At 41.7% G+C, this 23,648-nt stretch overlaps 1 protein-coding gene across 1 annotated transcript in view; it reads left to right on the top strand.

The window, feature by feature from the left end:
• LOC125443482 (metastasis-associated protein MTA1-like) overlaps positions 1–23,648 on the top strand; it is a 93,021-nt gene that overhangs the window by 27,674 nt on the left and 41,699 nt on the right. The window contains 7 exon segments of the mRNA XM_048515629.1: positions 5,392–5,509; positions 9,984–10,086; positions 12,711–12,810; positions 14,215–14,403; positions 15,204–15,278; positions 20,239–20,297; positions 22,451–22,566. Of these exon segments, the coding sequence (XP_048371586.1) occupies positions 5,392–5,509; positions 9,984–10,086; positions 12,711–12,810; positions 14,215–14,403; positions 15,204–15,278; positions 20,239–20,297; positions 22,451–22,566 (760 nt within the window).

The raw sequence follows: 23,648 nt of genomic DNA, 5'->3' as shown, positions 1-23,648 counted from the left end.
TTCTGACTTGGTATTTTATGTGAAGAAGTGCTGTAGGTAATGTTCTCACAGAGGCACTCAGGGCAGACAGAACAGCCCCAGAAAGGACCCGTCCCAATCTCCTTATTAGAATTAATGACATGGCCTTGTGAAGATACAGAAGAAGAAAAGTAGGTCTTTATCCACTGTTTGTTGCTATCTTAAGGCAGAGGCAAAGCAAGAAGGAACTGTGCCTGGGGCACGTGTGCACCCTGCACCCCTGCCGCAGTGCCGTCCGCCCTGGAACACCATGCCCCCTCCATAGCCCGGGGCGTCGCACCACACTGTCTTAAGGAGCCTCAAAGTGGCTTGCAATCACATTCCCTTTCTCTACCATAACGCACAACTTGTGTGGTAGATGGGGCTGGGAGAGTTCTGGGAGAAATGTGACTTGCCTGCGGTCACCCAGTAGACTTCATGTGAAAGAATGTGGAATCGGACCCAGTTGTCTGCTGCTCTTAACCTCTCCACCATGCTGGCTCTATAGGTGCATAGTTGGGCACAGTAGTGGCACCACTGGAAATACAGAATCATGCACCCAGCAGAGAGTTTCTCCTTTTCATCCCCCCACATGACGGGGGTAGATGGGAAAATAACCTGTTTCTTATCTTGCTTCATATCAGAGAAAGATGACTGATCAGAGGGAGAGTCCTCAGAAAATATTCAAACAGATAAAGATCAGAAGGCGAGAAGGGCTGGATGCTACTAAGCCTGTAGACTGATGCAAGATTTTTTTCCGTTAAAGAAGGTTTAAACTTTTTGCTTTCCCTGCTACTCAGGTGGTATTCCCCAGTTGCTACTTAGGTTGAGTCAGATGACTCCCTAGAGATTCAGAGTTCCCACAGTTATCTGATTGTTCTTTAGAGTCAGGGTTGAGCTGGTGTGCTCTCTGGTTTAAAGCCTTGACTCCTCGTGACTCATAGCTTGAAAGTTACTGGATGGTTTCAGCTTCACAATCAGGTCTAACTGGTATCCCTTATAAAGCCACAAAATATCTTGGAAGGAGTACTCTTGTTCCTCTCCTGGTGAAATCCGACAATGAACAATATTCTCTGTTAAACTTATGAACAGACCTGCAGGGACTTTAGAGGCAACATTATTAGGCTGCTTGGATCTCCCTGTCCAACAGCAGGGGCTTCACTCCCAGGTAAAGCTTATGCCTTTATGCAAAAGACTTCTTGTTACTCTTTCATAGCAATGTAGAGCTACCATTGGAGCCCCAGGACTGAATCTATGCTCTTGTCTGGAAGACTTCCAAATGTCTTTGAGATAGACAGGCTGAATAGGCAATGTGAAAACATCTGGGATATAAAGAATTCTACCTGAACCCCATTTATGCTGTACAATGCTGCTCTTTGTTGGAGGCCCCTTCCGCACTTTCAATCCACTTTCACAATCGTTTGCAAGTGGATTTGGCTATTCTGCACAGCTGCAAATTGCACTGAAAATGGATTAAAAGTACAGTGGTACCTTGGTTATCGTTGACTGCGGTTTTCGTCGACTTTTTCTGGGCAAAATTTGTCTCGGTTTTCGTCGATTGCCTCGGTTTCCGTCCTCAAACCCAGAAAAATTTGCCCAGAAAAAGTCCACAAAAACCAAAACTGACAAAAAGTCCATGAAACCGGCTGGGGTTTGAGGGAAGCCAATTAATCCATTGGAGACACTTTTTGGAGTGCCTCGAACGGATTAATTGGATTTACATTGATTCCTATGGGAAATGGTGCCTCGGTTTTCGTCAGTTTCGGTTTTCGTTGATTGCTTTCGGACGAATTATCGACAAAAACGGAGGTACCACTGTACATTATTTGCATATGCGGAAGGAGCCTGAGAGCCAGCTTAGTGTTGTGGAGAAAAGCGGCAGATTCTAATCTGGGTTTGATTCCCAACTCTTTCCAGTGAAGCCTGCTGCGTGACTTTAGGTCAGTCACTGTTCTCTCAGAACATTCTCAGCTTACACGGAGGCAAGCAATTGCAATCCATCTCTAAACATCTTTTAGAGCCAGCGTGGTGTAGTGGTTAAGAGCAGGTGCACTCTAATTTGGAGAACCGGGTTTGTTTCCCTGCTCTGCCACTTGAGCTGTGGAGGCTTATCTGGTGAACTAGATTAGCTTGTGCACTCCAACACATGCCAGCTGGGTGACCTTGGGCTAGTCACAGTTCTTCCGAGCTCTCTCAGCCCCACCCAACTCACAAGGTGTTTGTTGTGAAGGGGGAAGGGAAAGGAATTTGTAAGCCCCTTTGAGTCGCCTTACAGGAGAGAAAGCGGGGATATAAATCCAACTCTTCTTCTTCTTTGAGTCTGTATGATAGTATTACCTGATAGTTCTAAGTTGACTAATTCTGAACTTTAAAATATTCTGAATATTAAAATAATTTTGTTATATTTACATGTTACAATTATAGAATTGGTGATCACACGAGATTGTGTACTATACGTGATATAATATAGATATGTTCCTTCAAGTTTGCATAGCCTTCGCCAGTCTGCGATGCATTTTTAAGGAATCAGACATACCACACACTTTTTGATTCACCATCCTAGCATCCTCAGTTTCTGTCTTCTTACCTCCAGTTTACATCTGGACACCTGTCTCTACTGAGAAAGTGGTTCTTGGCTTCTTTCATACCTTGAAGACTGCCTGAACCTCCTGCAGTATCTCAAGATTTTTAACTTTTTAATTTGAAGTAAAGGTATTGTTGAACCGACACAGCTGTTCACTTGCCTCTTATTGTTTTTAAATGTTCTCTGGCTGTGGCTGTGATTTTTTTTTTTTGGCAACTTGCTTGGCCTGCAGCCCTGCTCCTTTCCAGATTACTTTTCTTGTGGGAAAATGCTGGCTGGCTTTTTAGCCTATCTCATACGTTTTTATTCCCTTGCATTCTTTATTCCACCCAAGGAGTTTAATGCGGCATGGATGGTTCTCATCTACTCCATGTTAGCTTTACAGCAACGTTGAGTCAGATTAGACTGAAAAACGAGTAACTAGCCTAAAGTCACCCAGTAAGTTTCACTGCAGAGTGGAGGTTTGAAACTGCATTTCCCAGATACTAGCCCAGTGGTGGTGAACCTTTGGCACTCCAGATGTTATGGACTACAATTCCCATCAGCCCCTGCCAGCATGGCCGATTGGCTATGCTGTCAGGGGCTGATGGGAATTGTAGTCCATAACATCTGGAGTGCCAAAGGTTCGCCACCACGGCACTAGCCCATCATTCTGCCGTCCCCCTCTCCGTTCCCTATTGAGAGCTAATCTGTCATCAGCCAGCTTTTAATACTGCCACCCCCAGAATACAACCTTTGAACTCACTTCCTGCCCTTTTATCTGTGCCTTGGTTGCAAACCCCAAAGAGAGAGAAAATGGTATGTTCCAGAAACCCTGTACAAAGTGACCCCTACACGGAAATTCCAGCTTCCCCACAAGTAGCAATTAATGAAGTACTTCCCAGAAAACAATATTTCACTGTTCCTGTATCTATTTGTTGCTTAGAATGTGTGTTCTTGGCTCTTATTTCCCCAGCCATCTTTAAAAACACTTGCAGCTCTAGCTCAACGGAGCCAGCTTGTCCTCCCATCCACCTTTGCATGCTTTTCTGTGAGAAAAAGAAAACTTTGGTGTTTAGTAATATAACTGTGTGTTACACTATCAGCACTGAAAGAAGTGTTGAAACATCACAGCAGAGCAGAGAATGGGAAAAAGAAAACTGATAAAAAAACAAATGTGCAAACTTGAGCAACTAGTGCTAACATGGGGCATTTTTCTCCTTTCTTTAACAGTGAACCATTCAGAAGAAGAGCATCTTCTATCAAAAGAGGAAATAGAATCCAGTTCGCCCTTTCTTCCTTTCTACTTCCCCTTCTGGAACCCCGATTTCTGGTGGCAGTTCTGCAAGGCTGTTGAGCACTGTCTCCCTTGAAGACGAAACTGGGTGTTTTTTCCCAGGAGTGGTGTGTGCATGTTTTGGCCCCATACAGAGCCTTGTGTGTCCTGCTATGACCCAAGAAGTACCATGTCCATGAAGTTTCTGGTCCAGTGGAGACTGATTGGGGTGTATTGTCAAAGGCTTTCGTGGCTGAAATCAGTTGGCTGTCGTGGACTGTGCAGCTGAGGTCCAGAGCTCCTGACATCTCACATGTAAGGCTTTGACATCTTCTCCGAAGAAGCCAGGCATAGATGTGGGTGAAACATCAGGAGCAAAAACCACCAGACCTCAGCTGTACAACCCAGACAAACCTGTGGAAGCTAATATGAAATGATGCTGAACAACAGGGTGTATTATCTGTCATTCTAGCTCAGGGAAATGCTTTTTAAATACAGTGGAACTTAGGTTATCGGTTATTTTCAGTGAAAAATGTCTTGGTTTTCATCGATTTGCCTCAGTTTTCATCGATTTGCAGTAAGGCGCAGGGGTTTGTGGAGAAAATCACCTGGACAAGTTGTTGCAGGGTCAGATTCGCAACTTGTTCAATGACAATGTCTTGCCCTACTTCAGACAAATCTTAAAGAGGCCAGAAATGACCTCTTTGACAGCTTTCAGGTGACATAGGTCCACTGGTTCTGAAGCTGGTCCTAGTGTTATTGTTTGTTACTGTTTTCAGCATTAAAATATTCATGTTTATTCAATCTAAAAATGTGTTTTTGGTATGTTTTTTTTGGTAATCCACCACTGATTTACATTGATTCCTATGGAAAAGTTTCCTTCGGTTTTCATCGGTTTCGGTTTTCATCGATTCTTTTCAGACGAATTACCAATGAAAACCGAGGTTCCACTGTACTGTGTGTGAATTATTGTTTTTTGAGTTGATCGTTTCCTGGGAGACTACCTAACTCACCTGAAAACTGACTCATGTACTCCAAATTAAGATACTGTATAATCATGTGGTGAACTTGTAAAGAACTCTGTGTTGTCTTCCTCCGCCATGTAACACTTTGAATAAAGCTGAATAAACTGTATCTGAATTACCAAGTGTGGTTGTCTGCTTGCATACCCCTCCGGAAGCAGAAAGGCGCCATAAGGATTTCTAGAATATAAGCACATCAGGATTTGTCTATGTGTGTCAAGGCCAAAATGTAAACATTAAACGACTTTGGACAATGTAAACATTAAACTACGTTTCACTCCGGCTAGCCAGACGTATCCCCCACTTTATATGTAGAGGGAAACTGAAATCATCACTACTTTGATGCTGAATTCAAGTATTTCATGTAGCATCCTCGGATGCAGGAATATCAGTAAAAAGTATCTTCATTTAAAAAAAAACATTGCACAGGTGTTTTGGTATTTCGTAATATCACACTGTACTTTTTGAAATGAGTTAGAACACAGGGTTTGAGCTGTCAGGAATACTAACATTACAATGCTTTTTATTTTTAGGATTTCTTTTTTTATTCACTAGTATATGATCCACAACAGAAGACTCTTCTGGCTGATAAAGGAGAGATCAGAGTTGGGAACAAATACCAAGCTGACATAATAGATTTACTGAAAGAAGGTAACTTTATATCTTATTTTTGCATAAATCCATAAAGAAATTATATCATAGTGGGTAAGGAGCCCATGTAAGTGGTAATATATTTTTATCACTGAGACTCTACCCATCAAAGATTAATTCAGTCTATTCCATCTCACCAAGTCTTTCTTCACATCATTCCACACTTCAACATAATCCTTTTGGAATAGCAAAAAGTTCTTTGTATTGTTGAAGGCTTTTGGTCGCTGGTTTTCCTGTTTGCATTGATAGATCTTGTTCCTAGGAGCGCTTTCGCATTGGGAAAGAGTCTTTTCAGAGGTGCATCACAGAGAGAAGTGTGTTACACACCACACTTCTTTCTTTGATACACCTCTGAAGATGCCAGCCACAGATGCAGGTGAAACGTTAGGAACAAGATCTACCAGACCACGGCCACACAGCCCGGGAAACCCACAACAACCACATACAGTTCTTGTTTGTCAACTACACTCCCAAACAATTAATTTTTTCCCACCATACATCCAGATAGTTGTGATAGTTTAAATTATGTTGTTTGATCCATATTGTTAGCCAATATTTTAGTTTTAATTTAATTCAGCATAAACCCTGCCAGATCCTCAGATTCTTTGGCCGTTTCTGCATCGCTGAGGCGGGCACTTCCACGCCGCAAGAATTCGCCGGCGTATGAGCGCTGTTCGCGGCGATAGCTGGCTGCCTCCAGAGAGGTCGTGGTGATGGCAGGCTGCCCGCGATACGCCTCTTTCCCCTTCGACTAATTGTAACTGCTCGCACCTGCTGTAGTGCCTGGCGAGTCACAGTTCCTCCGACTTCCAGGGGTCGGAGGACAGCGCATGGGCTGACGGCCAGCAGCAGGCCGACGACGGGACACGTGAGTGGAACGGAATATGCGGTTCCCGGCGGTGCTGTTCGCACCGGCCAACACGCTAGGAAGGAAAACAACTCCTTTAAAGGAAGAAGCCAGGCTGCGGCTTGACGCCTCTGGGGAGAGGGGAACGGAGTCAGTCGGCGCTGGCGTGCTGCAGCAGCCGCTTTCGTAGTCGACTCTGGGGACGGGCGCTATCCTCACCTCTCAGGGCGCCATTAATGGGCCGTGCGGAAACGGCCTTTTATTTTACGTAATAATCTTTCCACATTTTGCAGTGGCTCTTCCAATATCATCACTACGTCATCTGAAAAAGCTTTATAGTGTTGCTTACCAACTTTTAAACCTTATTTGATCATCACATCTTATATTTCTGTTCAGAATCTCTGAGGTCAGTATAAAAGTAATGGTGAGAGATAGCATCCTTGTCGAGTTCCTTTGGTATTGCAATGCTTTTCCGACATTTCCCCATTTACAATTATTTTAGCATACTGTTTGGTATAGATTGCCTCACAAAATTATTTCCAAAAGCAATTTTTTGGGAAGAAGCCATTTTTAATCTTCTTGCCAAGATCACTGCAAACAATTTGCAATCATTGTTTAAAAGTGAAATTGATCTATAATTCTTAACATTTGTTAAATCTTGATCCTCTTTGGGGATCAAAGTTATATTAGCTTCACTCCAAGAATCTGGAATTTGGCCTTCTAAAATCTTATTCATCATTGCCAGAAGAGGTTTCATTAGTACATCTGCAAAGATTTATAATGCTGGTACCCATCAGGCCCCAGTGATTTATTCAGCTTTACCTGCTTCAAGACTTCATAGTTGAAATTGGGCTTTTAATTGAAATTGGGCTATTAATTATCTCTCTTTGTTCTTGGGAAAGTTGTGGTATATTTTGCTTACCTAAGTACTCTTCAATATCCTTTTCCCTTGACATATTACTTTCAAATAATTTTGAACAATATATACAAACAGCATTCTTAATTATTTTCTCATCAGAAATTAAATTACCTTTCCATTGTATCTTTGTAATAAATCTATTCTCTTTGAATTTTCTTAGTGTTATTGCTAACAATCTCCCTGGTTTATTTGCTCATTCAAATACTTTTTGTTTAGCAAAGTTCAGAATTGATTCTATTTATTTTGCCATCAGCATCAATAATTGTTGTAAGATTTTAATTTTATGCACAATTTCTTTCTTATTTGGACATTTGATAAATTCCTGTTCTTTTACCTTTATCAAGTCCAATACACTTGGCATTTTCTGTTGTGCCAATTTCTTGTTAACTGTATTCTGTTGAATCAAGAATTCCCTCATATATGCTTTGCTGGCATCCCATACAACATTTAAGTCTGTTCCTTTATTCAAATTTAACTGAAATAATTCTTGTAATTTCTGTTTTTCTTTTTTAAGAGTCTGATTTTTTTTCAATAATGCCCCATTGAATTTCCATCTAAATTCAGAGCTTTTCCTTTTCCATGTAAATGCCAATGCATTGTGGTCTGAAAACGTTTTAAGACATACATACATCTTTAATATATTTATCCCCACATAGTAGGCCAGATCGTATCTATTCTTGAATGTGATTTATGTCTTTCAGAATAAAAGGTAAATATTTTAGCATTACAGTATTTTAGCCTCTTTATCACTGAACATTCCCAAATGCTTATTAGACTCAACCTCAATTCAATGGTTAAATATTTTAGCTCTTATGATGCATGTTTTAACAGATCCTTTATTAAAAAGCCAATTTTCAACTTCCATTGTATAATTTATATATGCCATTAAAAGTTTCATTATCATTATCATTTTAGCCTTCATAAAACTTGCAACTTCAAGTTCTCTATCAATTTTTTAAAAAGCTTTTAAGAGAGTTTACCTTCCATAACTCGAGTAGTACTTTCTGATTTTCTGTCTAACAGGGTCGAAGTTACATTAAAATCTCCTGTTAATATTATATTTTCCTAAGAGAAATCGGAAAGTCTTTGTTGGACTTCTCTATAAAACTGCAATTGATTTTCATTTGGGGCACACATACCAACTTAAATAGTTTTAAGTCCTGTAATTGTGACCACCACCACCACCACCACCACCAAAGAACCATTCTGTTTCATTTTTAAATATCATTTTTGGCTCAAAATTTGTTTTTATATAGAACACCACTCCTCTCTTTTTCTTAGCATCAACAGAAACAAATTCTTGGCTCTAAAATTTATCAAATATTTTCTTTTTTGTTTTCTAATTTGAGTTTCTTGTAAACATATATCCAATTCTTTTTTTAATGAAAAATCTTCCTTCTTTTGGCCAGCCCATTACATTCATTAACATTCCAAGATAAAAATTTTATAATCCATCATGATTCTTTTCTTGAGGTAAGTCAAAGTTCTTTTTGTATTTGCGAAGATATTCCTCTGCTTTCAGAATTTCCAAAATCCTGATTTTTTTAATCTTTAAAGGTAAAAGACACCCCTTCAGGAATGTCCCATCTAAATGGTATACCACTTTTCCTTAAACATTCCGTCAGGACTGTATAATCCCTTCTCTTCTTCAGAAGTCTGGATGGGATATCTTTTAATATTATCTGTTTTTCTTCAATTGTCAAGCTCTTTGCATAGTGGGCCTGCAAGACTCGATCTCTAATAGATCTGGATGTAAACTGGACAAGACAACCTCTTGGATGTTTATTCTATTTGGTATATGCAGAATGTATACAGAAGGCTTTATCAATCTCACCCTCCATTATTTTATCTTTTACTCTTACTAGTCAAGCTAGTAGTAATGAAAAGTTGCTTGATATTTTGGCCCTCAAACTCAGGTATTGATCTAAAGCATAGGGAATCTTCCCTCTGTCTATATTTGTGTGGACTTATTGATTCACACTATGCAGAGACTTTCCGCCTACGGGGACATGGAGTAATCCATGTCCTCGGGCGCACATAGACCTGGGCGCCAGCACCAGCTCTGGGTGATAGACTTGGACGCTGGTGGACACTGATAGACTTGGACGCTGGTGGTGGCTCCAAGCAGTAGACCTGATCGCCAGTGTGAGCCCCAGGCAGTAGACCTGGAAGCCGGCATGGGCTCCAGGTGATAGACCTGGGCATCGGGAGGGTGTGTGTGTGTTCAGATTTTGTCTCTGGGCTCCATTTTTCCTAGATACGTCTCTGATGCTATGTAATCTGCTTTGAGTTTTAGCAAGAAAGGTGGGCTATAAATATAGTAATGAATGAAACAAGCATTTGCTTACATGTGTGTTTCTGCTTACGTGATAGCCATCTAATGATTAGTGATGACTCTTTTATTTAGTGACCTGCACTTTCGACCCCATTATGTTTGGTATGGATTAAATGGTTTCTTTTGGGAGACTTGGTACTGCTGTAGGGCGGACATGAACTTCTTGATCTCCTGTGTTTCTGTATTTTGTGTAGTGTGTAATGTGAATGTTAGATTCTACTTAGAGAAGCAGAATAATGGATCATTTCAGTGATGAATGCAATATTTATAGTATTTTCTGAGCAACATGAAAGATCCTCTAATCATACATTGACTTTTTTCCTTTTTTAAAAAATAATAAACTAAACTATTTTTCATTTGGTTCATTTTCTAGGTGAGGATGATGGCAGAGACCAGTCCGATCTTGAAACTAAAGTCTGGGGAGCATTTAATCCACTAATAGACAAACAAATAGACCAGTTCCTGGTAGTGGCACGGTAAGGAAACAGATCTGCTAGTTTTGTCTCAAGCTGCTGATTTTCTTTTTTGTCAGCTATTCTACCAATCAAATATTTTCTCCCTCTCAGGGGAGAAGTTCTGTTTGCTGCTCCAGGGTAGCTACCCTCAGATGGTATGCAAACCACCGTACCACACTGATGCATCCAACATTTACCTACCATGTTTCAATCAATAGTATGATTATCAGTCTCTTAGTAATAGTTCACACACACACCCCTTTATTAGGCATAGTACAGTTACAGTTAAGATTATCAAATAGATCTGTACAATAGCTCTAAAACTGTTCAATATAAAATGTAATCGTATCAATAGTTAAATCTCATAAAATATCTAAATAGTTAAAATTTGATCTAGTCTTAACAACTTCACCTAAGAAAGAGGCAACTGAGGTAGTTACTGCAGGTGAAAGATTGCTTAAAAGGAATCATATACCGTATATACTCACATATATAAGTGGACTTTTTCAGCACATTTTTTGTGCTGAAAAAGCTCCCCTCGACTTACACGCGAGTGAGGATTTTAAACAAATATTTTAGGGTTTTACTTTGTGGGCTTAGTTTTAGATTCAGTGGCACCAAAATTTCAGTAATATCATCAGGACACTCCTGATACACAGTTAGCTTAGAAGCGATTCAGGGGGTCTCAGTTAATGGGCCCCCAAAGTGGGTGCCCCATCCTCCATTGTTTACATTGGAAGCTAATAGTAGATGGGGCTACCCTTTTGAGGGCCCATATCTTTGGACCCCCTGAACCAAACTTCACCAAACCTGGGTGGTATCATCAGGAAGGTCTCCTAAAGATACTCTGAAATGTTGTTACTTCTAACATAAACAGTTATTGTTGAGACCATATTGTTCTTGTTGACCCTCTTTTCCACTTACAGAGCTAGTTTACTGTTTTTCTTTGAAATAAATATTCAAAAACATTTAACCTACTGATGCTTCAATTAATGTAATTTTATTAGTATCTATTTTTATTTTTGAAATTTACCAGTAGCTGCTGCACTTCCTACCCTAGACTTATACACAAGTCAATAAGTTTTCCCATTTTTTTTGTGGTAAAATTAGGTGCCTCGACTTATATGCGGGTTGACTTATACACGAGTATATACGGTAATGTTTCCATTAGGCAATAGGTTCCTTGATTTAAGAAGGGGAGAGAGGTGTAATCTACGAGCATTAGTATGAAAATGGCATTTAGTAATAGTTAGCTTTCTAGTCAAGCATGCTTTTCTGGCACTCTGCATTTGCTGCTAATATTTCCTACTTACTTCTCCTCCCAAATCATATTTTAAAAGCATAACAGATAGCTATCTGTCTAGATAGATGTATTTTCCCCCCAGTTGGTGGACTCTAGAAATCAAAGTAGGCATAATTGGGCAAAGCTGCTTGATTAAAGACACAAAATGTCCCCATTTCAGTTTGCTACACTGAATATGGAAATCCCTCTGGTAGGAAATTTAATCACTGATCTTCTCTACTAGCATTTATTTAAAAGTAAATGTTTGTGTTTTGTTTGCAAGTTTGCAAAATCAACATAAAAGCCTGTTTAGGAGATTGTATCCCATAAGACGCACTACAGATGGACACCCCAAATTATGAGATTCTTCTATGCCAAAAGAGGTCAGAAGATCCAGCAACTCATAAAACAGTAGTTTGGAATCAGCTGAAAGAATGATGGCCTTGGCAATGTTCATTTTGTGCCCAGAGATACTTCCATAGGCAGTGTCCACACTTTGCCCTTACAGATTGCTGCTTCTCTTCCATATTCAGGACACACATCAGGTCAAGTAGCTTAAATGAAACACTCTCAAGGTGTTAACCTAGTTCAGGGGTCTGCAACCTGCAGCTCTCCAGATGTTCATGGACTACAATTCCCATCAGCCCCTACCGGCATGCCAATTGGCCATGCTGGCAGGGGCTGATGGGATTTGTAGTCCATGAACATCTGGAGAGCTGCAGGTTGCAGACCAATGGCCTAGTGGCTCAACGAAGATTAGACTCTAGGTGACCCCTTGGTACCTCCAATTCCACACATATGCTTTTCAGAGGAGATTATCATTTCAATGGAGATGATTGTTTGGGGATGCTAAATGTGACAGGAGTCTCAATCAAATCTGAGTGCCATATGACTGACAGTGTAGAGCTCCAGGACCATACAAGGAACACACATGTTTTAGTCTTTATATATTTATCAGCTACTTATATACACAATGAGGAAGCACAAGATCCAGTTGGTTTCATGAGGAAACGTCCAAGATCTGGTAGAACTCCAACTTCAGAACCTGTGGCAGAAGTTCAAAGCATTATTCTAGAGTAGACAAACACAGCAGAAAGATTAATCTGAATTCTTTTGCAGTGAATGGGTTTTCAGTAAACAGAATTGTGCAGCTTTCTCAAGCATGGAGGAACATTTAGTACAAACCCAGTTTACATTCTGAAGATTATGTTCGAGAAGGGAGAAGGAATTCGTTTCTGGCTGAAATAAATGAATCAAAGGCATGTGGATGGCAACCTTGTTTTAGCTAGGGATACATTTTCTTTGCAGATTCCATCTTTGTGTTTTGCTGTTTCATAGAAAATTGATTCTGTTTTCTTCTTAGATCTGTTGGTACATTTGCTCGTGCTCTAGACTGCAGTAGTTCTGTTCGGCAACCGAGTTTGCACATGAGTGCTGCGGCAGCTTCTAGGGATATCACACTGGTGAGAATTTATTTCCTTCATTTATAACCTATCTTTCTTGTTGAAACTCAAGATGGGTTATTACAAAAAACAGTTTAAGACCTTCAGTAAAATGCAGTAGGACTAGGATTACAGAATTAGAAAACAATGCAAACAAACGTGTTCGAGGCATGACATGCAGAAAGTGGGCTAAAAAGGTGGAAGATAATGCAATAAAAGCAAGATGATACATACAGTAAGCATTATGATAATAATCCTACTCCCTTATAAAAGTGACCTCCTGAACCGTTCCATTAAATTATAGTCCCCTTTGTAAAAACTCTCTGTGCACAGTAGAAATAGAAGAGTGGGGACCTTCCCGATCTCCTGAAGCAAACATTCCTCAAGGTTGGAGCTGTCATAAAATATATGTGAATGGGCACCTGGTGATCTTATCCATTAGCAAGGTAGCACCTTCAGAAGGCTTTGTTCAGATGAGCGAAGCTGTTGTGGTAGAGCAAGGCAGGTGATCCTCCAGACTGTTAAGGGCTTTGTAGATGATCACCGCTACTTTGAACTGAAGCTGATAAGTGGTCTTAGATATTCAGTGAAATGCAGCCTTAGATGTTTACTGAAATTCACTACTGTGTGTGATGCAGACAGAGAGCAAAACATCAGAATGATGGCTGGTTGAAGACAAACTTTTTGAGCCTACAGACACATTTCGAATTCTGACATGGTATGGTGGGCACAGCAATAAAATGGCTGCTGTAAGAGCCAGCCACAAATTGTAACCGTTTAAATACAATAAAACAGTCTAGATCCTGGGGTTGTGGAAACAGCTGCAACTAAGCGACATTTTTAAAATATCTGCACAGCTACACTGCAACCGCACCCTCCTTTTTGCTCCACAACATTTAATGGACCTGAAATGTTTCAGATATTCGCAAAAAGCTGAACAAATTATTGGTGAATTTCTCTTTTGTTCTGATCAACTAGTGTGCCTCATGGTTCTGTTTTCATTTACTGTCCAAATTGACTCAATCAGACAGACATTTTCCTATGATCGTCAGGACCTGTTTATAGCAAATGCCGACTGTTTCGACTGAAAATATCAGAGAAGGACTAAATATTGGTCAGATTTTCATGCAAAGGCCCAATATTTGACAGTGCAAAAGCACTCACTGAAAAGCATTATCTTCTTTGAAGCTATCACATTGGGCCTTAGCATTCTTATGAAAGCCATTTATTTTAAGGTAGCCCCTGCTGATGGGAATTGTAGTCCATGTACATCTGGAGCACCATAGGTTGACCACCCCTATTCTAGAGTGTAACCTTATGTATAGCCCACCTAAAGTCTGTGAAAACCATTGATTTTTAAATTTTCCTTTGCACTGCAAATTTTCTTACTCTTAACTATATTTGATTGGGTTTTTTTTAATTTAGTTCCACGCAATGGACACTTTGCACAAAAATGTCTATGACATATCCAAGGCGATCTCTGCACTTGTACCACAAGGTGGGCCGGTCTTGTGCAGGGATGAGATGGAGGAGTGGTCAGCCTCTGAGGCGAATCTCTTTGAAGAAGCTCTTGAAAAATATGGAAAAGACTTCACTGATATTCAGCAAGATTTTGTAAGTATTTTGTAAGGCACATCCTGTAAATCATGGCCAGTACTCGATAGTTTTTTGCACAGGTGTCAAACTTGCGGCCCTCCAGATGTTATGGACTACAGTTCCCCTCATGGGAACTGTACATGGGAACTGTAGTCCATAACATCTGGAGGGCCGCAAGTTTGACACCTATTGGGTTATTGAGACCTTGGGAGTTATCCCTGTTACTATTCCGTCCCAAAGTTCCAAATCCTCCTTCTGGCTTTTCCATCCTAGTTTCAGAGGCAGGGCTTCCATCCACTTCACCCTCATCCACAGGCACCATGAAGTTAAGAACATAAGTTGTCAACACAGTTTCATTTACCTGTTCATCAAGTCAACTGTGATCACCTGTGCAGTCACACATCTCTCCCTCCTGTTCTGCTGTAAGCTCTTTTTCTTAAAATGTTGTGTTCCATATTCTACAGTGGTGATGTAGAGGAAATAAAGGAGGGGTGTTCCTACCTCCTTCATTTAATGGCAAAATCATGGGCACTTGGCATGGGGGAGGGGCAGTGAGCCCACTGTGGTTCTTGGAGCTTGAAAGAAACTCTCTATGGTTGGTCTCCATGTGTGTAGAACCCATCTATGACTGCACAGGTGACCATCTGATCAACATCAGTTACAAGTAAACTCAACTATCTTTTTGTTCATTTCATGCCCAGCAATGCCAAAGTCTAATTTGTGCTAAGAAACTTTCCAATCCTAACCATGATTCTGCATTCTCTTCTTCTGGTCTCTTCTTGATGTATCTTTGTGACCCCTCTTTTTTGTGTTCAAAGCTTCCATGGAAGTCTTTAACCAGCATAATTGAGTATTACTATATGTGGAAAACAACAGACCGCTATGTCCAACAGGTAAGAACTGTACAATTTAGTTCTCTTGTATTGAACTCCCGTTCAGGTAACTTAAGAGGTGGGATATAAAATGCCGTATATTCGGACCCATTGCCTCTCTGGATGATCTGGAACTTGGGTTCCCTTTCTTGCAGACATCCATGATTGACAGAGAGAAAGGGGGGATTTTGGAATTGAGGCTGAGTGGTAGTGATTACCTCTTCAGCTTACATTTGGAAAAAGTGTAGCTGGAACCATGATGGTTTCCATACAGAGATGGGCTTGTGTGCTTTCCCATTGCTGATGCAAATGAAGTGACAATGGTTCATCCACACCGCAGGTTTTCCCACCAAGGACAGGGACCGAAGACTTTTTCTTTTAAGTGAAAGCTGGAAATCAGGTGAACCTGTTACAGATATTGCTACAATGGTTTATCGATATCACAGTTTCCTTGTGCAGTTTTTTTTAAAAGCCCCTGGCTGCCATATGGTCGGCATCTGAATTTTCCCACCCACGCTGCAGCCATGCAGGCTGTATGGTGATTGTTCCCAGAACTTTGGAGCAAAACAGGTTTGTGAATGATTGATGAAAAGCCAGGAAACCCTGCCCTTCTCACCAAGAACCAACAGGGATTATAATAAAAAACAACAGCAATGCAGTAAATACAATAAAAAAAACTATCTAGAACATATATACAGGCATGAAACGACAACTGTTTCCCATTTTATGCCCTTCTGAATTGTTTTCCCATTCTTTAACATAGGTAGCCAGCCTCGCGTCTCTTCCAGATGCCAGGATTTGTTCTATCATCCCCTGCCAGCATGATGCTGGCAGGGGATGATGGGAACTGTAGTCCATAACATCTGGAGGGCCACGAGTTTGACACCTGTGCTTTAGAATGACAGTGATGCGAGAGCCTCTTGACTATCAGGCAGACCACTCCACAACAGCGAATGCTCGGTTATGGCTAGTTGAGCTCTGTTTGCAGGACAGCACCTTCAGTCACAGCAGAACATATCAGAAGAGGTGGCAGTGCAGATAATATGGGTTTCAGGTAGTGGGGGACTTTATAGGCAATAACCGGGGCCTTGACCCAGAGACCAATTGGTAACTAGCACAGCAATTGCAGAGTAGCTATGCTCACTCTATTTAGCTCCTTATGGTAATTGAACTGCAGCATTCCATACCTGCTGAAATTTTCTTGTCATCTATAAGGGCCGTCCTATATAGAACATCTTATATTAGTTTAGGTTTGAGGTTACTGTAGTGTGGATACTTGTACCAGATTAGCTCATCTATCACACGCTCATTAGCACACATCTATCACAATAGGGAATCCTCTGTTCTACAGAAGAGGAGAGAAAGGATTTTTGCAGCTGAATTAACTTGTTTCTCCAGCAATAATACTAGACCAAGTATATCATAGTCATTCCACGGAGTTCAATTGGCATTACCTTTGCCTCCATTTTTAGCTTGGCTCAGAATACCTACAGCAGCACCATCAACATCATCAGGAGTATTTGCTTCCTGATTAATCAAATTGTTGTAGCCATATGTGTGTATATATTCTTTTAAAATCTTCTATTAAGGCATCTTTACAGCAAAATGGAACAGTGCAAAATACTTCGATGTTGCATGCTTTTTTTAAAAAAACAAACCCTTTCTTTGAAGTTCTGACAGCATCTCATTTCCCAGGTCCATTTAGGGGAAATGAAGCAGCAGCTGTAAATGTGGATACCGTGTGAAACATGAGGGGGAACTTTCAAAACTCACAGGAGAGGGGAATCCTCCCCCTTTCTGGTCCCCCTTTCCTATTGTTTTTCTCCATTATCTTTCCTCCTTGTCTTCAGTTCCCCCATATAGTCTTTGCTCTCCCTCCCCCCGCACCATAACCTTCATGCTTCTCTCCCCATTAGCCCTCTCCCCATTAAGGAATAAGTGACCACCAAAATCTTGTGAGATTCTCATACTATCTTGAAAGTCATTGTAGGTCACGTTGGCAATTTTTTAGTAGCTCCAGAATTTTAAAATATTATATATTTAATTTTTTTATGGTCAACGACCAGAGCGCTGTACACTGATGATGCAGTAATTCTTTCAAGAACCCCCCATTGGCCTTAAAAGAACCCTAAATAAATTCACGCAATATTGTCAGCACGAATATCTAACGATAAATTTCCAAAAAACCAAGATTCTCGCTTTTGGAAATTGCCCCAGATCTAGAAAGTGGCAATTAGCAGGAAATAAGATCGAGCAGGTTCGTAGTTTCAAATATTTAGGGGTTGTACTCCAGGCTTTGGGCTCCAAATCTATCCATCATACTCAAATGGCTAATGCCAGTGAGATATCTACAAATGGCATTCTATTATATATTTATTCCCCCCCCCTCCCCAAATTTAAAAAAAGGTTGAGATTTCCCAGAAATGTCTTTCCTTTCTGTATCTGGCTCTATTCAGTGGAATTTTGTTTTTTGTTCTGAGGCCAAGTTTAGAGTTAGTTATATATATGTCCACTGTGTTTTATTTTTTAAGAGGAGAACACAAACCAAGGGATTTTAGAAGCCGCATCTGGCATTTTGAATGATGTCTAGTTTTTTGTGCATAATGAAAATGCTAATGTAAACAACACGGTTGCTGAGATTGGGACTCGGGTGCAAATGTTCCGGGATCTAAGCTGCTGTGCAGATCTTGAATTGTTTTCATATGATGTAGGGTTGAGTATGGGTGGTGAGGGGATTAGACCCCAACATGAACCTATTGTCAGTGGGCCTGTAGTGGATCTCAGCAACCATGGGAAAGAGTTGGAAATTAAAGCATTTCCATATCTGTCCAGTACAGCATAAGGATGTGATTTTGAGATCATGTAATGCAGCATCCGAACCCTGAACTGTTTAGAGAGAGATATTTGTGGAATGTTTTCAGGGAAAGAGAAAACCTCATCAATACTCAACTGAGTTTTGCTCCGTGCAGTTTCTTGTTCCTTTTGTTGGCGTTTAGCTACAAAATGGCAGTTCTAGTATCCGAACACGAGCATGCCACCAAGCAATGTTTGCAGCCATGGCAGACGTTCAAAAGCACAGAAAGCAGGGTCAGCCCAAGGATTTGGGATGCCGTGGGACTGGGGTGAGGGATCGAGATTCCAGCCTCTAGATCAGCAATTCCCAACCAGGGTTCCATGGTACCCTGGGGTGCCGTGAGCATGTCCCAGGGGGGTACGCTGCAATGCCACTGCCCCTCACTTTTTTAGTGTCTCCCACGGCATCAGCAAGGATATGGAGCTAGCCCAGGGGACAGGGCCTGCCGCAAGGTCAGCAGCCACTTCCCACCCACCCCCAGTGCCACCCTGGGAGGTTGAGGGGTGGGGGGTGGCAAGCAGGGGCACTGGGAGGGGAAGGTGGGGGGAGGATGGCAGGGGTACCGTGAGATATGAAGAGTGAGGTCAAGGGTACTGTGACGACGAAAAGGTTGGAAAACTCTGCTCTAGATGAATACAGCTCATTTCCAGACTACAGAGATTAGTTCCCCTGGAGAGTAGGCTCTAAGCATGGTATCCCACTGAAGTTCTTGTCCTCTCTAGGCTTCTTCTCCAGGTAACCCTACTTTCTGTCCCTCACATGTCCTCGGGGGGACCTGGCAGTCCTCATGGGTAAGCTTCTCCCCCCACCCCCCACAGGAAGCTGCTGCCTGCTCTCCTTACCAAATACTGCACTGCTGGAAGGCAACAGGCTGCTCCATATCTTGCTGAGAGGGAGGTTGTCAGTCAATTGAAACGTTTACATCTGAATCACTAAGCTGTTAGTAAATATTGGGGCTATTTGACAAAATAAGTGTACGTGTTTACTTATTTATTTTACAAAACAATTATTTACTGCACAAAATTTATATTTCAGAAGAGACCAGGGTAGCTAACAAATGAAAATAGACATAATAAAAATCACATTTTAAAATCATTAACCTCCCTCCCCGCAAACATATCATTAAAACAATTAAAAACTGAGCTGGAACATGTACAAAGGCATCAAAACAATAATTAAAGCATTGGTCAGAAAGGCAGGATCACTGAGGGAACACCAAACGAAACAAAAAGTCTTTTCCCGTTGGTGGAAGTTGACGACAGCAAGACGACAGACAGATCTCCCTGCAGACAGAATGCCAGAAATTCCACTCCGTAATGTTCGTAGATGATGTTGTTTGGGCAACCGAACAGCTAACCTGTTTCCCCAAAAATAAGACCTACCCCGAAAATAAGCCCTAGCATGATTTTTTGGGATTTTTGCAGGGTGCTTGAAATAGAAGCCCTACTCCAAAAATAAGCCCTAGTTACAAATTTCCCGGCGCAGCTGATCTGGTAACGTGGGGGAGTGTGTGTGTGCAAAATCATGGAAAAAAATAAGACATCCCCTGAAAATAAGTCCTAATGCGTCTTTTGGAGCAGAAAATAAATATAAGACCCTGTCTTATTTTGGGGGAAACACGGTAGGCATTGCTGTGATCTTGTGCAACCCCTTGCACTTCCCTTCCTATATATTATAGGGCTAGAAAGAGGTTGCACAAGAGCTTAAACAAGCAGAAACTCAAATGGGGTTGCAATAAGGTTAAGTGTAATGCAAACAGCAACTGTGTTCTTTTGCATTTTTTAAATTGCACACGAGCTCTGGTACAAGCAGAAATTTTGCACTGGCTCCAACTTGTTTATAATTGTTTCTACACAGTTTTTAGTGGGGTTCCGTATGTTATGAAAACACTGTTGTTTTCATCCATATTTCTGAATGTATGGATTAATTGCATACACATACTGCTTAATTCTTGCAGCCTTGCTGGTACACAAATAGTATAAATCTGTCATAAAGGGATAAGCAGAAGTCCCAGATATGAGATGTGAACTGTCTTCTTGTTTGCTAAAATAGGTGTTGGGGGTTCCTGCTTTTAACATTGTTATAGAATATGTTTTTACTTATTCTGTTTTTGTATTTTATTCTAAGAAACGGTTGAAAGCCGCTGAAGCCGAAAGCAAGCTAAAGCAAGTATATATTCCTAACTAGTAAGTATTTTTGCCTTCGATTTTGTCTACTTAGTGTAGCTGAGTGAAAGTGTAATTGCCTTTGTCTGTAATAGGAACATAGCGAATTATTTAATAGTGAAATGTAGATTAAAGTGTAGTCCATGAATAGCAATAGCAATAACATACCACTTACGTACAAACAATAGGGGAAGGTGATCTTTATTTTAGCAGATATCTGCTTATTCTCCACATCTTAAATAGTCAGAGGCTCCAAGCTTTAGGTGCAAAGCCCTGGAAGAAAACCAGAAAAACTGAGGAAAAAACGCCTTCTTCCCCAGTCTTTCCCCCTTCAATAGCCCACTGTCTTACAATGCAGTCCTAAACCCATTGATTTATGAAGGTGGTTATGGCCACTAACCTGGATAGCTTTAAAAAGGGCTTGGACAGATTTATGGAGGAGAAGTCGATCTATGGCTACCAATCTTGATCCTCCTTGATCTGAGATTGCAAATGCCTTAACAGACCAGGTGCTCAGGAGCAGGAGCAGCAGCAGAAGGCCATTGCTTTCACATCCTGTATGTGAGCTCCCAAAGGCACCTAGTGGGCCACTGCGTAGTAGCAGAGTGCTGGACTAGATGGACTCTGGTCTGATCCAGCAGGCTAGTTCTTATGTTCTTATGTTCTTAAGGTGTGACTATTTAAGATTGCACTGATAGTGACCCTAAGAGGCAGTGAACAGATGTTCTTAATGGTGTGGGAAAGTGCCATCAAATCACAGCTGACTTGCGCCAACTCCATAGAGTTTTCAAGGCAAGAAATGTTCAGAGGTGGTTTGCCATTACCTGACTCCATGTCACAACCTTCGTATTCCTTGGAGGTCTCCCCGGAGAGCCAACGTGGCAGAGTGATTAAGAGCAGGTGGACTCTAATTTGGAGAACTGGGTTTGATTCCCCACTCCTCCATGTGAAGCCTGCTCAGGGTGACCTTGGACTAGTCACAGTTCCTTGGAACTCTCTTAGCCCCACCTACCTCACAAGTTGTCTTGTGAGACGAGGAAGGGAAAGGAGTTTGTAAGCCCCTATGAGTCTCCTTATACCATAGGAAAGGGGGGTATAACCCTGCTTAGATTCTAAGATCTGATGAGATTAGGCTACCTGGGCTATCTCCAGATGTTCATGGACTACAAATCCCAATAGGCCATTCTGGCAGGGGCTGATGGGAATTGTAGTCCATGAACATCTGGAGAGCCGCAAGGTTGCAGACCCCTGTTCTAAATAAATTGTATAAAAATGAGAAACTTTGGGAATATTTCTCTTAGAATGATGAGTGAAATACTTCTTAAGGTGAAGATTCGTAAGATTGTTTGAAACATCCTTTCTTCAGAATTCTAATAATTATTCAAAAATTATGTAAGCTTGTTCGATAGTTTTTGTACACGGTTAACATCCAGTTGTCCGAGCTTGAAGTTTGCCAGCAGGCATGCTAAATCAGGCAGCAAGCTACTGTCTGAAATAGAAGAGCTTTTTAGTTTGGAGTAAGCACGCCTCCTGTCCTCTGAAGTCCCTGGAGGTAAAAATGAAGATACCGAACTGAAGAGACCGTGGTCTTGAGCTTAAAGTGCCCTGCGATGGAAGGGTTTAGATGTGCAAATCTATCATTTGATGACTCTTTTCCAAGGCACAGTTGTTCAATCAGGGCATCACTAGGGCATGAGTATTCATACCCATATCCTTCCCTTCTTTTTTTTTTGAAAAAGTGCAACTACTATACGGTCCAAATTAGTGAGAACTGTTCTTGTCCAGCATAGATCATCCACTAGCACACAGGTGGTGCAACAAAATGGATTATGTTAGTTTCATCATCCCCTGCCAGCACAGTGCTGGCAGGGGATGATGGGAACTGTAGTCCATAACATCTGGAGGGCCGCGAGTTTGACACCTGTGCACTAGTATGACTGAGGCAGCCTCCATTCCAAAACCAGGTCTGAAGCAGGCCAATAATCACTACCTCCCAGGAATGGTGTGTGTATTTTGTGCGTGTGAGCGTGTGGTGTAATAATAAATACACAATTCTTTTCTAGTTAGTGAATAGAACTAGGAGCTATTCAAGCTTTATCATGTTGGAAGGTTGACCATTGTGTTACGTGTCCAAGGTAATCTAATTCATTTTCCCCTTTTTGTTTTGTGTGAAGTAACAAGCCAAACCCCAACAAGATCAATGTAAATAATGCGAAGCCTGGAACGGTAAATGGTACAGGAACTCAAGCGCAGAACATGGGAGCGGGACGAGCTTGTGAAAGCTGCTATAGTAAGTGACTTGTGAATGGACCGTGCAAGAGCAGAAAGAAGGCTTAATGTCATTGGGGAGATGTCTGTGCCTTTCTTAAGAATAGCTATATATTTTGATGCTGTGAGGGTGACTGGACTTCTATCCAGTGTGGTGTAGAGAGTCAGTGTGGCGTAGTGGTTAAGAGCAGGTGCACTCTAATCTGGAGAACCGGGTTTGATCCCTGCTCTGCCACGTGAGTTGTGGAGGTTTATCTCGTGAACCAGATTATCTTGTTCACGCCCAGCACATGCCAGCTGGGTGACCTTGGGCTAGTCACAGTTCTTTGGAGCTCTCTCAGCCCCATCCACCTCATAGGGTGTTTGCTGTGGGGGGCGGGAAGGGAAAGGAGATCATAAGCCCCTTTGAGTCTCCTTACAGGAAAGCGAGGGGGAATATAGCAGCAGCAGGAGAAGAGTTTGGATTTATATCCCCCTTTCTCTCCTGTAGGAGACTCAAAGGGGCTGACAGTCTCCTTGCCCTTCCCCCCTCACAACAAACACCCTGTGAGGTGGGTGGGACCGAGAGAGCTGAGAAGAACTGTGAATAGCCCAAGGTTACCCGGCTGGCATGTATGGGAGTGCACAGGCTAATCTGAATTCCCCGGATAAGCCTCCGCAGCTCAAGCAGCAGAGCGGGGAATCAAATCCGGTTCCTCCAGATTAGAACACAGCTGCTCTTAACCACTGCGCCACTGCTGCTCCTGGGATATAAATCCAAACTCTTCTTCTCCTATCCCACATGTCTTGGCCAGCTCTCCATAGGAGCTAGGGCTGCCAGTGTCCAGGTAGTGTCTGGGTATCTCCTGGGGTTATAGCTTGATATCTCCAGGCAATAGAGATCAGTTCCTCTGGAGAAAATGACCTCTTTGGAAGGAGGATGCTCCCTCTGAAGTCCCGTCCATCCTCACACACCAGTTTCCTCAGGCACCCCCCCCCCCAAAGTATCCGGGAACATCCCAACTTGGAGCTGGCAACTCTAGTAGGATCCCTGGCTGATTTGGAAATGATGTCATCTGTGTGTGCCATTGGAAATAGCCATTGCAGGACAGAGCCCTGCAGGTG

Source organism: Sphaerodactylus townsendi, linkage group LG14 (assembly GCF_021028975.2).
Source record: "Sphaerodactylus townsendi isolate TG3544 linkage group LG14, MPM_Stown_v2.3, whole genome shotgun sequence".
NCBI classification, from domain to species: Eukaryota; Metazoa; Chordata; class Lepidosauria; order Squamata; family Sphaerodactylidae; genus Sphaerodactylus; species Sphaerodactylus townsendi.
Note: the sequence above shows the minus strand (reverse complement) of the source record. Positions and strands in the feature narration are given on the sequence as shown.